Source organism: Felis catus, chromosome E2, assembly GCF_018350175.1.
Source record: "Felis catus isolate Fca126 chromosome E2, F.catus_Fca126_mat1.0, whole genome shotgun sequence".
NCBI classification, from domain to species: domain Eukaryota; kingdom Metazoa; phylum Chordata; class Mammalia; order Carnivora; family Felidae; genus Felis; species Felis catus.
Genome location: NC_058382.1, coordinates 17,024,919 through 17,041,288, shown reverse-complemented (window position 1 = coordinate 17,041,288; position 16,370 = coordinate 17,024,919). Strand labels below are relative to the sequence as shown.

At 35.3% G+C, this 16,370-nt stretch overlaps 1 protein-coding gene across 3 annotated transcripts in view; it reads left to right on the top strand.

The window, feature by feature from the left end:
- The window catches only part of ZNF260 (zinc finger protein 260), a 114,639-nt gene extending 98,856 nt beyond the window's left edge, over positions 1-15,783 (top strand). For 2 of the 3 annotated variants that reach the window (XM_006941369.5, XM_045045505.1), the window contains exon 3: positions 9,553-15,783. In XM_006941369.5, coding sequence (XP_006941431.2) covers positions 10,022-11,251 — 1,230 coding nt within the window. In that variant the 5' untranslated portion in view covers positions 9,553-10,021 and the 3' untranslated portion in view covers positions 11,252-15,783. The remainder of the gene's footprint in view (positions 1-9,552) is intronic. The other variant, XM_045045506.1, reaches the window with a different exon arrangement.
- Positions 15,784-16,370: the final 587 nt, after the last annotated feature.

The window sequence follows — 16,370 nt, the reverse complement described above, 5'->3', positions numbered from 1 at the left end:
TATGATATATCTTTTTTTTTAATGTTTATTTGTTTTTGAAAGAGAGAGTGTGCACATGGGGAGGGCAGAGAGAGGGAGACAGAGGATCCAAAGCAGTTCCACACGGACAGCAGAGAGCCTGCTGTGAGGCTTGAACTCAAACCAGAGATCATGACCTAAGCCAAGGTCAGATGCTTTGCTTAACCACCCAGGCGCCCCTCTTATAGTTACTCAACCTGCGACCTCTGAAAAAATTTTTGAGGCAAGTTTTTTTATAAGCCCATTGGAGTAACAGTTGCTGGGAATTCTTTAGATACCTAAATAACATTTCCAGATTCTCTTGCTTGATCATGCTCTTTTTTTTTTCTCAGATTCTGGGGGACTGCTTGCCCCTGTAACCTCTATTCTGGATGCTAGCCTCTTTACTTCATTTGTAGTCTCAATTTTATAAATTGTCTAGCCTAAATATTGTGTTTTCCCTTTCACTAACATTTTATTTCTCCCCACTTCCATCTTAGAGTTGAATATTACCCCTTATCATTATTTCTTACTCCCTTCCTACTTACTATCATAGCACATTTCTCACTCTCTTGCTTTTTAACAATATAGCAGGCTAGGAAATTAGTGCTGACTTCCTACTAGTTCACTAGTATCATTAAAAATAATACTATCATCTTTAAAATCCAATACATATACTTAATAGAAAATTAAGGGGCGCCAGGGTGGCTCATTCGGTTAAGCATCCGACTCTTGGTTTCAGCTCAGGTCATGATCTCGCAGTTTGTGAGTTTGAGCCCTACATCAGGCTCTGCACTGACAGCTTGACGCCTGCTTAGGATTCTTTCTCTCTCTCTCTCTGTCTGCCCCTCTCCCACTTGCTCAATCAGTCTCTCTCAAAAATAAACAACAACAAAAAAGTTTTTTAAGAAAATTAAAGAATGGTTCCTCAATCCTGGCCCTCGGTTCTCCATTTCTGTTCCCCAGAAGCAGCCACTATTAAATGTGCTTTCTTCTAAATGTTTTTATGAGTATACAAGGAGGCTTTAACAATGACATGATTTGACTATGACAAGAATACTGTTGTTGCTGTGTTGAGAGAAGTTATATAAAGAGGCAAAGGCAAAAGTAGGAAGAATAGTGAGGAGTCTATTAAATAATACAGGGAAGACATAATGTGGCTTAGACTTTGGTGGTCCTAGTGAGAATTATGAGAAATGGCCAGATGCTGACTGTATTCTGAAGATAAAGCCAAGAGGATGTGGAAACATAATGGGTGTGTTACCTAGGAGAGAGCTCAAGCCTTGAACAACTGAGAAAATAAGGTTGTTATTTAACGAGATGAGAAGAATTTGGGAGTTGGTTTGGGAGAACAAGGGTTTGATTTGGGGCAGGGTAAATTAGATCCGTATTAGACATCTAAGTGCAGATTTTGAGTAGCAAGTGGTTATGTGAATCAGTTGAGGAAAGAGGTCCAGTCTAGTGATTAAATATTTTCAAAATATATATCAGAATGCTCAAATGTCAACCAAACTCTTAAATGTATTCTGTGAAAATGGTGACCTGTTAGAGCAGGAGTTGGCAAACTACATCCTACTATGTATTTTTGTAAGGAGTTTTACTGAAACATGGCCATGTTCAGTGCATCTCGTCCATTCATTTTCTTATGGTCTGTTACTACTTTCATGCTACGGTGTCCAAGTTGAGTAGGTATCTACAGATACATAATATTGTAAAGCATTAGACAGGACTAAAAAGTATATCAATCATGGTAAAGCTAAGTGACTATAATAAACCCCAAAATGTACTGGTTTAAGGAATATAAGAATTGATTTCCTGGTCACATAACAGTTATGTGGTGAGTAATGAAGCTTTGCATGGTAGCTTTGGTCTTTGTGATCCTTTAAATGATCCAGATTTCCTCCAGGTTCTGTTGATCATTAGTTGTGGTTGAAACGGGTCAACAGTGCATCCTAGTTCCACCCAAGTAGAGAAGGGAGAAATGACCACTGTAGGGCAAGAGGCCAGTAAACTTTCTGTAAATGTCCAGATAGTAAATACTTCAGGTTTTGTAGGTCCTAGGATCTCTGCTGCAGCTACTCAAGTCGGGCATTATAGCACAAAAATAGTTTCCTTAGGATTAGAGTATTTTGACTTCTATTTTGAAAATATTTGGTGGGGGGGGCACCTGGGTGGCTGAGTCTGTTAAGCAAGCAGCTGACTCTTAGTTTCGAGTCAGGTCTTGATCTCGCGGTTTGTGAGTTTGAACCCTGCATCAGGCTCTGTGCTGACCGTGCGGAACCTGCTTGGGATTCTCTCTCTCTACTGTCTCTCTGACCCTCCCCCACTTGCGCTATCTCTGTCTCCCTCAAAATAAATAAATAAACTTTAAAAAAATGTATAAGATGTGTTAATTACCAAGATGTCATTTCTGTGTTTTCTTTAGTTAGGAATATAGTGGGCTGAGTCCTAATCTGTTCTACATCATACTTTTGCAAATATAATGAATTTAAGAATTGGAAAATTTTAAATAAATGTTATTACTGTCATTTGTAAAAGTTTAGTAAATTCCACATCTTGAACCATCTATTGGGGTGATAAAATAACAATGGTCTCTTTTTTTCTATATCTACTTTACTGTTTAGGTTTTTTGTCTTTTCTGGTCTCAGTTTTCATAGGTAATATTTGGTTTTCAAATTTGTATGGAGGTGAGCAAATAATCTCTACAGTCCTTTTCTGTCTATGGTTATTTCCAAGTAATCATTTTTTTATTTTTATAATTTTGCTGTTATTCCTCTTTAGTTTTTCCCTAAGAATCAACTTGTGGATTTATTATTTCTAATTTTGTTTGTAATAATTAATTTTTCTTATCTGTACTTTTTTTTTCTTACATTTACTTTTCCTTATTGTAATTCCTTGGTTTGAATGCTTATTTTATTATGTTATTTCTTTTTATTTTTTTTTTAAAGCTTATTTATTTATTTTGAGAGAGCGAGCTCACGCACACAAGCAGGGGAGAAGCAGAGAGAGAGAGGGAGAGAGAGAATCCCAAGCAGGCTCTGTGCTGTCACTGCAGAGCCTGATGCAGGGCTAGATCTCACGAACCATGGGATCATGACCTGAGTTGAAATCACCCTGGTGCCCTATGTTATTTCTTTTTAGAATAATGTAAACATATATGTTAAAACTTATCCAAGCATTTTTTTCAAATGTGTTCTATAGGCTCTGATATACATTGTTTTTGAATTTTTCTGAATATTTCTGAATGTTTTGCAATTTATTTTAATTTTATCTTTGACCAAAGTGTTTGTTCAAGCCAGTATATTTTGAAATTTACAAGTGAGGGGTGCTTGGGTGGCTCAGTCAGTTAAGCATCCGATTTCAGCTCAGGTTATGATCTCACGGTTCGTGGGTTTGAGCCCAGCATCAGGCTCTATGCTGACAGCTTGGAACCTGGAGCCTGCTTTGGATTCTGTCTCTCTCTCTCTGTCTCTCTCTCTCTGCCCCTGCCCTGCTTGTGCTGTCTCTTTCTCAAAAATAAACATTAAATTTTTTTTTTTTAATTTGAAATTTACAAGTGAAAATTTCCTTTTTTCTAATGTATTTTTTTAATGTTTATTTATTTTGAGAGACAGAAGTGAGAGAGAGTGCACGTGCACATGCACACAAGCAGGGAAGGGGCAGAGAGAGAGAGCTGAGAGAGAATCCCTAGCAGGCTCTGTGCTGTCAGTGCCAGAGCTTGATGTAGGGCTCAGTCTCATGAACCAGTGAGATCATGACCTGAACTGAAATCAAGAGTCATTCACTTAACCAACTGAGCTATCCAGGCACCCTGTTTTAGATGTGTACCTTACAGAGAGTTTAGGTAGGTTTTATTATGTCAGTTGTTAAACCTTCGCGTGTGTCAAAATCACCTAGAGGGCTTGTTAAATACAGATTGCTGGGCCTTACCTGCAGGTTTTCTTGATTCAGGAGTATGTGTTGGAGCCTGAGAATTATCTGTATGAGCCTGTCATAGTCTTTTTCTTTTAATAGTTCTTTTTTTCCTAGTTGTATTTATTGACAGGAACTGTATGGTTAGTATTGGTTCTTTTATTTAATATTATGTATTCTGTTTTAAATTTGACCTCATCTTTTTTATCCTTTACTATAGGATCTTTGATTTCCTTGAGTACATATGCCTTTCCTTCTGAAAATAATGGAAAGTTTGTTATATTTTATTATAATAATTATTTTGTTATATTCTCTTGGTTGCCTTTATATTCATAACTTTCTTAGTCTTTGTCTTCCATTTCTTCAGGTACTATACTTTACTCCTCACTAAGGAATGACGTATATTTTATACTTTAGTGTATTTTTAGTCTCCCTCCTCTCTTTCCCACACTGTTGGTAATTGTGATTATTATTTGTTTTAAATAGTATCAGTTGTACCCTTCTTCCCTCCCCATTCATATATATGAAATTATTTGCATCTTCGCCTTTGATTGTGCAGTGAGCCATCTATCAAAGTCCTATCCATCATTTACCCTTGGGCTTCATTTTTATTAAAATGTCCCTTCATTATCACTTTTAGCCCAGTATCTCTAATCTTCTATTCCCATAGCATATTATAGTTTCCAGAGCAACTTGAATTCTAAGTATATGCTCTCTTACATTTGTATTTTTCCCTTTCATGTTTAAGACCTACACTGAGACAAAAGCTGGTATTTTACCTTTGTTATCTGCAGTCTTGAGCACAAAGAAGATGATTAATAAATAACTGGTGATTGTTGTAGAGCTTCAGGTGTGGAAAGATTTACTTTTTCAGCTTTATTGAGGTATAATTTCCATAAAAGTCAACCCCTTTAGTATATTATTTGATAAATTTGGTAATTGTATACAGTCATAAAACCAACACCAAAACCAACATATAGAACAGATCCATCATCAGTTCTTTGTGCCCTTTTGCTGTAGAGCCATACCCCTCCCCCATCCCTGGTGATCACTAATTGGCTTTATGTTACTAGGAATTGCCATTTCTAGAATTCATATAAATGTAGTCATTCACTGCATAATCTTTAGCATTTAATTTCTTTGATTTAGTTTTACATTTTTGAGATTAATTCATGTTATGTATATGAATATTTCATTTTTTATTGCTGATTATTATTATAAGTATGGACATAATTTGTCATTGATAGACATTTAGATTACTTCCATTTTTGACTATTATGAACATTCATATACTAGGTCTTTGTGTCAACATATATGTTCATTTTTCTTGAATAAATGCCTAGAAATGGGATTGCTGCACAGAATAAGTATATATTGAACTTTATAAAATACTCAGATTATGTTCCAAAGTAGCTGTATCATTTTTCATTCCCACCTACAGTTTTTTGAGAGATAGTTGCTTCGCATTCTTACACTTGGAATGGCAGTTTTTTTAATTTTAGCCATTTTAATGGGTGTGTAATGTATCTCACTGGGATTTTAATATGCATTTCTGATCACTAGTTTGGATGAACGTCTAATGTACTTATTGGCCATTCATATATCTGATTTTATGAATATCTTTTCTAGTCTCTTACCCATTTTATAAATTAGATTACCTTTTTTTACTGAGATTTAGGAGTTCTATATATTTTGGATATGAGCCCTTCATCAGTTTCTACCAGTCTGGCTTTTCTTTTTTTTAACTGTGTTTTTGAAGGGCATTAGTTTTTTATTTTGATTAAGTCTACCATATTCTCTTTATAAAAGAAATAGTTTTAACACTTATGTTGAGGTCTTTAATTCATTTTGAGTAAATTTTTGCCTATGGCATGCAGTAAAGGTTGAGGGTTTTTGTTTTCTAATTTTAGAAATTATAGCATTGATGTGAGTGACAGTATATTACTAGAGTCAGCTCTTGCAGTGATTTATAAGAAAATGAGGAGGCATGCCTGGCTGGCTCAGTTGGTACAGCATGCAAGTCTTGATCTCAGGTTTGCAAGTTTGAGCCCCATGCTGGTTGTAGAGATTACTTTAAAATAAAATCTTAAAAAAAAAAAAAAGAAAAAAAATGAGGATAAAAGTTTGAGAGGGACAGGACAGATCAGGATAACATTGAAGATTTGCAGCCAGTAGAAAACATTTATAAAAGAAAGGATTGAGAGTGAGGAGAAGACAAGAGCTCTTCACAAAAGAAGAGCTTTGGTGCCAGTCATTTCAGGCACAATGATAGAAAGAAAACAAATGAAAACTGAAATTGATGGCAACGACAGTTTCTGTGTCTAGAAATGATAGTATCAATAATCAAAACACTGCAGTAAATCAGATTTCAAGGCAAAAATGGCTGTTTTCTGGCCTATTTTACTTTTTTTCATTAATATGTACTTTGCTGTTTAGCCATGTGAAACTTAACTGCAACTAGATAAAAAGAGTACTATCTATAGTTACTATACGATTATAGATCAGTTCAGGTTAAAAGGCTCAAGTCTTCAAGGACATCTCTGCAGGTATAACACGTAGGGGCTTTTAAAAGTGAAATAGGATTATAGTTATGCTTGCACCATCCTTCGTCACCCACAGTTCCTCCTCCACATAGGCAACCACTTTCAACTCAATAAACTGGTGTTTATTCTCACATTTTATACATCTATTTTACCTACTTTTGATTTAACCATTTTACAATATTATCAGCTTGGGGATGCCTGGCTGGCTTAGTTGGTAGAGCACGCGACTCTTGATCTCGGGTTTGTAAGTTCAAGCCCCACTCTGGGTGTAGAGATTACTTAAAAATAAAATCTTTTGGGGTGCCTGGGTGGTTCAGTCAATTGTGGGTCCGACTTCGGCTCAGGTCATGATCTCCTGGTTCATGGGTTTGAGCCCTGCATCAGGCTCTGTGCTGATAGCTCAGAGCCTGGAGCCTGCTTTGCATTCTGTGTCTCCCTCTCTCTCTGTCCCTCCCCTGCTTGTGCTTTCTCTCTCTCTCAAAAATAAATAAACATTAAACTACATTTTTGTTCTTTTTTGATTTCTTTTTTTTTTTTAACATTTATTCATTTTTTGAGAGACAGAGAGAGACAGAGCATGTGTGGGGGAGGGGCAGAGAGAGAGGGAAACACGGACTCCAAAGCAAGCTCCAGGCTCTGAACTGATAGCACAGAGCCCAATGTGGGGCTTGAACCCATGGACCGTGAGATCATGACCTGAGCCAAAGTTGGACCCGCAACCGACTGAGCCACCCAGGTGCCCCTAAACTACATTTAAAAAAATAAAAATAAAATCTTTTGAAAATAAAATCTTTTATACATACATAATTTTATATAGTATATGTATATAAATATATATATGATCAACTTGTTAACATGAAAGATGGAATTTAGAAATTTTCCTGTATTAATTTTTCTTCATATTTTCTCTGGAACTCCTTTAGGAGATCTTGAACCTCTTAGACGCCTCCACTAACCCGCTAATTTTCTAATCATTATTTCTTTCTCCCTTCCTTCTTTCCATTCTTCCTTTTTTTTTTTTTTTTTTTTTTAAATTATTCTGGGAGATTTCCTGGAATTTTTTCCCCTAAGCTGTTGAATTTTTTAGTTCAACATATTTCTTATTTGCAAAAGCACTTCTTTATAGAACTCTGTTGATAGGGGTGCCTGGGTGGCTTAGTTGGTTAAGCATCCGACTTCAGCTCAGATCATCATCTCTCAGTCCATGAGTTCAAGCCCCATGTCAGGCTCTGTGCTGGCAACTCAGAGCCTGGAGCCTGCTTCAGATGCTGTGTTTCCCTCTCTCTGCACTCCCCCGTTCATACTCTGTCTCTCTTGCTCTCAAAAATAAACATGAAAAAAAATTTAAAAAAGAAAAAGAACTCTGTTGATATTTCTGTGTTTTCAGTGCTTCTGTGATACTAATTACAGTATTGTTTATGTGTGTGTTTCTTTTTTTCCTTTCCTTGTTTTTTCCTATTTGTTTTGATCTAGCTTTCACATTAGGGCTTTCATCATTTTTTTGTGATCTTTAGCTCTATGTTAAAATTTAACATTGAGGTACCAGAAACACTATTGTAATCTTTGTGCATGGTTGGGGCTTGTAAAATGGTGGGCTTCACTATGCAGCATTTAGTCAGATATCTAGATGATTCTTTTAAATGACTCCAAATGTGAATATCTTTAAGTGTTTCCATGACCTTTTCATTTTTTCAGTAAAGAACCCTCCCTGGGTGCCTGGGCGGCTCAGTTGGTTGAGTGTCTGATTTGATTTCAGCTCAGATCATGAACTCATGGTTTGTGAGTTTGAGCCCCGCATGAGGCTCCGTGCTGTCCACGTGGAGCCTGCTTGGGATTCTTTCTCTGGCCCTTGTGTGCCCTCTTTCTCCCTCTCTCTCTCAGAATAAATAAAAATAAGGAAGGAAGGAAGAAAGAAAAGAGAAACCAACCCATCTATTGTTTGACACCACCAACCACCAGCATTTCTAAAGAGCAGCAGTAGAAAGGGGTTGGAACCCTATTCTACATAGGAATTTTTACTCCCTCTTTTCAGTATCTACTTTGCCTATCATCACTGAGTTTGGAGGCTCCTGGTTATACTTTGGATAATAAATTCCTATGTCCTTCCAGTTAGGAGAATTAGGTACATAAGCTGCTGCTTTATAATCATTTTATAAGTTCCACCTTCTACTCTTACCCAGTCACTCCAGTTATAGAGCCTTTGTGTTGACAGCTGTATCACAAATTACCTTGCTTCTAGGTAGTATCCTCTTTTGCTGGCTTTTTATTTAAGCCACTTGATTCTGCTGTTAATTTATAGTTCTTTATTTGCTTTCCTTTCAAAATTTCCTAAATCTTTTCATCCACCAGTGTCTTCTCAACCTCTGCAGTGTTTATGAGTATATTCCCTTCATCCTCGTACTATCATTTGAATGGAGTTTCAGGAAGATACAGAATAAATATCTTATTTAACCATATGTCCTCTTTAATAATTCTATTTATTTTTTATCCTTTCATCTTAGGCTCTCCCAATCTTATGTGTTTGTTTTTTCATCCTGTTTGTTACCTGTTCTTTATATTTTATTTTACTGATTTATAAAATGCAAAAGTTACATTTAAAAACAATTTGAACAGGGTGCCTGAGTGGCTCAGTTGGTTAAGCCTCCCAACTCTCGACTTCAGCTCATGTCATGTTCTCACAGTTCATGGGTTCGAGCCCCACGTTGGGCTCTGTGCTGATGGTGCAGAGCCTGCTTGGGATCCTCTCTCTTTCCCTCTCTCTCTGTCCTTCCCCGGCTCGTGTGCACACTCCCCCTCTCTCTTTCTCAAAATAAATAAACTTAAAAAAATAATAAAAATAAAAACAGTTTAAACTACATGCTCCTGTGAATGTTATTTGTATTTAAGCTTTCTTTTTACTGTGGGACTAGGTTTGAAATAAAGAGTCTATTTTACAATACCACATTTAAAAATTTTTGTTAAAAATACTGGAAAAAATCACAAGTGTTAGTGTTGATGATGATGATAGCCACTTTATTGGATATTTACTACATGCTAGGCACTAAATATTTTACAGTTATTAGCTCTTTTCAATGATGATTTTGTTTTTATTCCCTTTTAGAAAAGGTCTGGGAAATTTATAAATAGATGAAGACTCAGCATGGAAGACATGAGAGTTAAGTCTCATCTTTCTCCATGAAAATATAGTTTAGAAAAAACTCAGAAAACCTGGGCATAACAGAAAAGTATTTCCTTTGAGGACAGATGTTGATTCTTTACAACTACATCTCTATGTATGAGACTCAGTTTAAGAGAGTTCAGAACATAATTTATACTCAAATATAAGTGAAGCTAAGAAAGAACCATTAAGAATACAATTGATATTATATGTTTCATCCCAATCTGTAATTGTCTAATCTCAGGATAAGCAATGTAAGTCTTTCATCATAAATTCAGCTTCATTAGATACCTGAGAATTAATACTGGAGAGAAACCTATGAATTCGGTGAATGTGGAAAAGCTTTCATCTATGTCACATTGTCAAGAAATACTGAAGAATTCTTGTTGGAAAAAATATCTGCGTGATAAGAATGTTGGAAAGCCTTAAGCCTGAAGCAGATCTCCTTCAGCATGATCAAATTCATACTAGAGAGAAACCTCATGAATGTAATGAATGTGGAAAAACCTTCAGCCTGAAGGAAAACCTCATAGAGCATAAGAAAATGCATACTGGAGAAAAATCACATGAATGTACTGAATGTGGTAAAGTATTCTCTCGAGTCTCATCCCTTACTCTACATTTGAGAAGTCATAGAGGAAAGAAACCATATAAATGTAATAAATGTGGAAAAGCCTTCAGTCAGAAGAGAAACTTCCTTTCTCATCAGAAACATCATACGGGAGAGAAACTCTATGAGTGTGGGAAAGCTTCTATTCAGATGTCAAGCCTCATTAAACACCAGAGAAATCATACTGGAAACAAACCCTATGCGTGTAAGGAATGTGGAAAAGCCTTCAATGGCAAATCATATCTCACCGAGCATGAGAAAATCCATACAGGAGAGAAACCATTCGAATGTAATCAATGTGGAAGAGCCTTCAGCCAGAAGCAGTACCTCATTAAACATCAGAATATCCACAGTGGAAAGAAACCCTTTAAATGTAATGAATGTGGAAAAGCCTTTAGCCAGAAAGAAAACCTGATTATCCATCAAAGAATACATACTGGAGAGAAACCTTATGAATGCAAGGGGTGTGGGAAAGCTTTCATTCAGAAGTCAAGCCTCATTAGACACCAGAGAAGTCATACAGGAGAGAAACCCTATATATGTAAAGAATGTGGGAAAGCCTTCAGTGGCAAATCAAATCTCACTGAGCATGAGAAAATTCATATTGGAGAGAAACCCTATAAATGTAATGAATGTGGAACAATCTTCAGGCAGAAGCAATACCTCATTAAACATCACAATATTCATACAGGAGAGAAACCCTATGAATGTAATAAATGTGGAAAAGCCTTCTCTCGAATCACATCACTTATTGTACATGTGAGAATTCATACGGGGGATAAACCTTATGAATGTAAAATATGTGGGAAAGCCTTCTGTCAAAGCTCATCTCTTACTGTTCATATGAGAAGCCATACGGGTGAAAAGCCCTATGGTTGTAATGAATGTGGAAAAGCCTTCTCTCAGTTCTCAACTCTTGCTCTACATATGAGAATCCATACTGGAGAAAAACCTTATCAGTGTAGTGAATGTGGGAAAGCTTTTAGCCAGAAGTCACATCATATTAGACACCAGAGAATTCATACTCACTAAAGCTCGATAAACGCCTTGAATTTAGGAAAAACTTCAGCAAAACTCAGACTTAATGGTATACCAGAAATTCATTTTATAATAAAGTGGCTTGAATGTGGAAAATACTTCAACAAATCAAAACTTAAATACTAACAATTTTAATAAGTATCATAGTTTAAAAACCTATGCTCCCAGAACTCCCACAGCAAACATTGTTAATGATGTACTTTTAGGAGCAATCTCATTGAAGTAAGTATGGATCCAGTCATGGACACTAAGCAGCATGGTTCTGGAAGGCCTACCTGATGCGTTAAGACAAAGATATGAGAGGTATAAAGATTTTAAATTAAGAGACAAAATTGTCATTTTTAAAATTTTTTGCTACAGATGTAATCAAAAGTATTTGTTCTTGATGCATTCATAGAAATCAAAGATTGGGACAGAATATTGTATTCAGAAACATGCATGCCTTTATGGGGAATTGGTAATTGATAGAGATGATATCAAAAGTTAGGGGAATTATGGATGATTCAAAAAATGGTCTCAGGGTAACTGATTCTTCATGTGGAAAAAATATTGGATCTCTGCCATAGTAATACATTAAAGAATTTATTATGAAATCCAAAAGTATTGTAAAGACCAGAATGCAAAAAGCAAAACTTGGTAACATAAGAATTTTATAGGAGAATGTTTTTAAAACCTCCAGTAGGAAAGAATTTCTAAAATAGATTCCAGAACACACACTCTTGAGTGTACATGCATATACCCAAGAAACTGATACATGTACTTAAGTTAGGGAGTCATGTATCTTTATGTTCATTGCAGCATGAATTACATTAGCAAAAAATTGGAAACGTGTGTTGCTTGTGAAATGGATAAATACAATGTGATATAGGCACACAGTAGAATATTCTCTAGTAGTTCAGTATAACATAACAGATTATATATATAAATAGAAAGACCTGAAAAATCATGTGGCGTGAAAAAAATGAGATCAATATGTTATAATCGTTAGCTTTGTGAATTTGAATGAAATCAACACTATTGTTAAGCATTAGTTATGGAAGAACATTTTTATGGAAAACTGAAGAATGGATTGGAAGGATACACACTCATTTCCCAAAAGTGATTGCCTCTAGAAAGAAAGGTAGCAGAAAAGAAATGGGACCAAGCATGGTTATTAAAGGATATTTCAGTTTTGTATCTAAATACCATCATTAAAAAGAAATAAAGATTCCAACTAAATATAACAAAATGTTAGTTAACTCTGGGTTGTGGTAATATATGTGTTCTATTGTTTGTGCTATTCCTGAAAATTAAAAAAGATAAAGATATGAGTAGGAAAGTTGTACATGCAGTACATGTAATAATGGACTCACAACCCCAGGCAGATACTACTATTTTATAGAAAATATTTCTAAAATCATACCTTTATTAGAAGTTATTTTTTTTTAATTGGATGGTAGCTTAAATTATTTAAATGTACTCTTGCATGTCACATCACTAATATGTGTGGTCTCAGAAATTAAAGCATGATTCTGCAACAGGTTAAGTGGGTTACATACATTTAAGAATCATATGATTTAATAATACTTGCACAGACTTGATACTAAGAACTAGTTTTTACTGAAACATCAGAAATTTTAAGAGTCCACATAACCAGTATTAATAATTTGATATTTTTTAAATGAAGAAACCAAGTTACTCTTAAATTTTTAAATATGCCACTGAGTAAAACTTCAACTCTTGCATTTTACCTTCAATTTTAACCTCAGAGATTTTTATTCTCTATTCTGCCAGATATAATTGATAAATCCCGTTTGTTTGTTTCTTTGGTGAAAATGGTGCTAAAAGAGATCTGAGACCTAAACAGTATTGTTTTATGTGAAGCAAATCTTTTTGCCAATTTTTGTTTACTTGATCCCTTTCTACAACAACTTGACACATAAAGAGTTGTTAATGCTCTTTTTGAACAGTGATAAAAATGAGTATGCAATATTTAAACCTTAGGCATATGTCAAATATATCAATTTCTTTGAAATACAAAATAATGAAATGCTAATAAAACCATAGTACTACACCACTTATTAGCAGTTTTGAAGATTGGTCTTAAGATTATAAATTCCAGGGGTTGCTTATGTGTTTACATGAATCTAAATTATCCTCTATTTTCTTCCATTCTTCATTAAACATTCCCCTTGTATTTCTTAAGTGTTTTGCCCTTCCATTTGTACAGCTTTGAAGTCACCAGAGCAATTTAGAACTCTTAATTCAGACCAAACTAGGAGGATTACCTTTTGGTGCCTGCAGTGGGTTGGTGCCAAGGTGCAACAATGATTACGATAGATAGAGTAAGATGAGTAACACCTGTGATACTGTATACTGTAAATTTACTCTGATATTCCCTACTGATTCAACTTGTTGCTAGTTATTTGCCACCACAAACAACCCTACAGTAAACATTTTTTTTTTAACATTCTTAAAATCAGACCTTACATTTCAGATGTTTTTATTTCTGAGGCAAAAGATTGTTAGATTAAAGGACATATACTGTTTTTTAATTTTAATAGATAATATCGGTCATTTTCAGAAACACATCTTTCCTCTAACCCTGCAATAGATGGTAATATACTACTTAAATTTATGTTTGTCTGATGAGCATACACCTCAACTGCTCCTAGATTTGCTGCTTTGTAAATTTTTGCATTGTTGGCTCATTTTCCTATAGGATTATTTATCTGTCAATTTTAAAGATCTCTTTATATGTTAGACGTTAGGAATTTGCCTAATTTTTGTCATAAAAATATTTTTCCATAAAAATATCTTAAATTTCTGTGTAATCAATATGTATTTTTTCTAAGCTTACGGATTGGTTAAAAAGATACTTTAATCTCTAGATTGTATATGTAATTTTTCTTAGGTTTTCTTGCAAGTTGTTTATTGTTTACTTTTTTCAATATGTAAATATTTAATATATCTAGAATTTATTTTTTAATGTCCTATAAAATGAAGATTCATTGTTATTTTCTTCCAGATGGGTTTCCAGTTATACAAGCACAATTTGTTAAAATAACCCATCTACTCAGCAGTCACATAGTTCTGACACCAATCTGCGGTGTCCACCAACAGCAATCACAGATTTGAACTGGCAATCAAAAAAACAGAATAGGCTTTAACCCAACATTAGGTTTATTATTAGCTTTGTCCTGATCAAAACAACAACAGCAACAACAAAACCACCTTTACAATACTGCAACTACCCAAGCAAAGATAGATTCGAGGACCTATGTACTGCTGAAGTGAGAAAAGGTCAGAATGGGTGCAGTTCACCTAAGCCCTGGGAAACAACGTTCTCACCCAGGATATCTTACTATAACCCAACACTGTATCTGCATGGTGTACCCCCATCACATGGGGCACACCCAGTTGTAAGACTGAAACCCACTTAAGCACAGGGAAGCTGCTACCTTGTTTTCCCAAGACTTATGATACCTTAGTCATATAGGCTAGCCATGTCTTCATGCCAATTCACAGCTCTTCCCTCATCTAGGTACAGGATACAAATGAATCTACAGTAGTATTTTCTTCAAGGAAACTGGTATGAAGGCAAATCTAAGGTTCTCTTTCTACACATGGGTCAGTAGGAAAGGCCTGTTGTTTTTACCAGTACCATCCCTTTCCTATTTAACTGACTCAGTTATGTGATCCTTTAACCATATGATCTTTTTCTCATTCAACTGAAACTGCTTGTAGTTTCACTTGTACCAAGACCTGTCCTGTATTTTCATTTCACTAATTTATTTTTCTACTTCTATGCTAATACCATATTAACTGATAAACTGATTTAACACTAGTCTTACTGCATTTTGATACTGCATATTAGACCAAGTCCTCGCTGTTTTTCATAGTTTTATTGGCTATTCTAGTTTTCTTTCTATATAAATGAAGATGGTGTTCTCAAAATACAAAAACTCTTTGATAGTTGGAATTACATTAAATTTATATATTTATTTTGAGAGAAATGACCTTTTTTATTTTGTCTTCCTGACCCAAATTGTAGTGTGCCTTTGCATTTCTTCAAACTATGATCATGTCCTTCAGCATGAGAGTTCTGAACAAAGTAATCTGAATGCCATCCCTACTTAATATTATATTATAGAAAAAGTTTGTTAGTTGGGTGAATAAGAAAAATTCCTATTATGGACTAAATGTTTGTAGCCCCCCAGAATTCATATGTTGAAGCCCTGATTTCTATTGTGATGGTGTTTGGAGATGGGGCTCTAAGGAAGTAATTGGGTTGGAATTAGGTCATGAAGGTGGGACACTCATGATGGGAACAGTACCCTTATAAGAAGTGGGAGAGAGATTATAAGAACATAAAGAGATTTCTTTCCATTTGTATACACAAGTCCTGTGAGTGCAGGACTTCTTTCTGTAGACAGAAAGAAGCTGTCTACATACTAGGAATTGGACCTTCACAGGATTTGCCAGCACTTTGATCTTGGGATTTCCCAGCTTCTATAACTGTAAGAAATAAATGTCTGTTTAAACCACCCAGTCTATGGTATTTTGTTGTAATGCCCAAGATAAGACAATCCCTTTCCTGCTTAATTCTACTGGGCTCCTAATAAATGGTAAAACAAAAAGCACTTTTCATTAGGAGAGTAAAATTCCAACTCCCATTATTAATAAGGTCTATAATTTTAATTTAAAATTGTTTTTAACGTTTATTTATTTTTGAGAGACAGAGACACAGTGGACTACAAATCCACAGAAATCTGGGGCAAGACATGGATAGAGACACAATAGATAATCCACAGCCTGGAGGAAAAGCTAGGGTAAGACTCTGGGAACTTAGGGTATTCAAAATCAGATGTATATATGGGGTATTTAGAAAGGCATACACCTGCCCATCCAAGAAGCATACTAAAGAAAGACCTGAGAAGACAAGATTTCACATCCAGATAATCCAGATAATCCCTAAATTCAGAGAAATCCTAGCTAAATTGTAAAGGAGTATCCCAACACAGAGCCAATCAGCAAAGACTACAAAAGATGATGGTTGTGTGGTGGTGTTCTTTTCTTTCAGTTCCCAGCATTCAAAAAACTCTGTCAGACTAGGTAAAAATGGGTTCCAGTT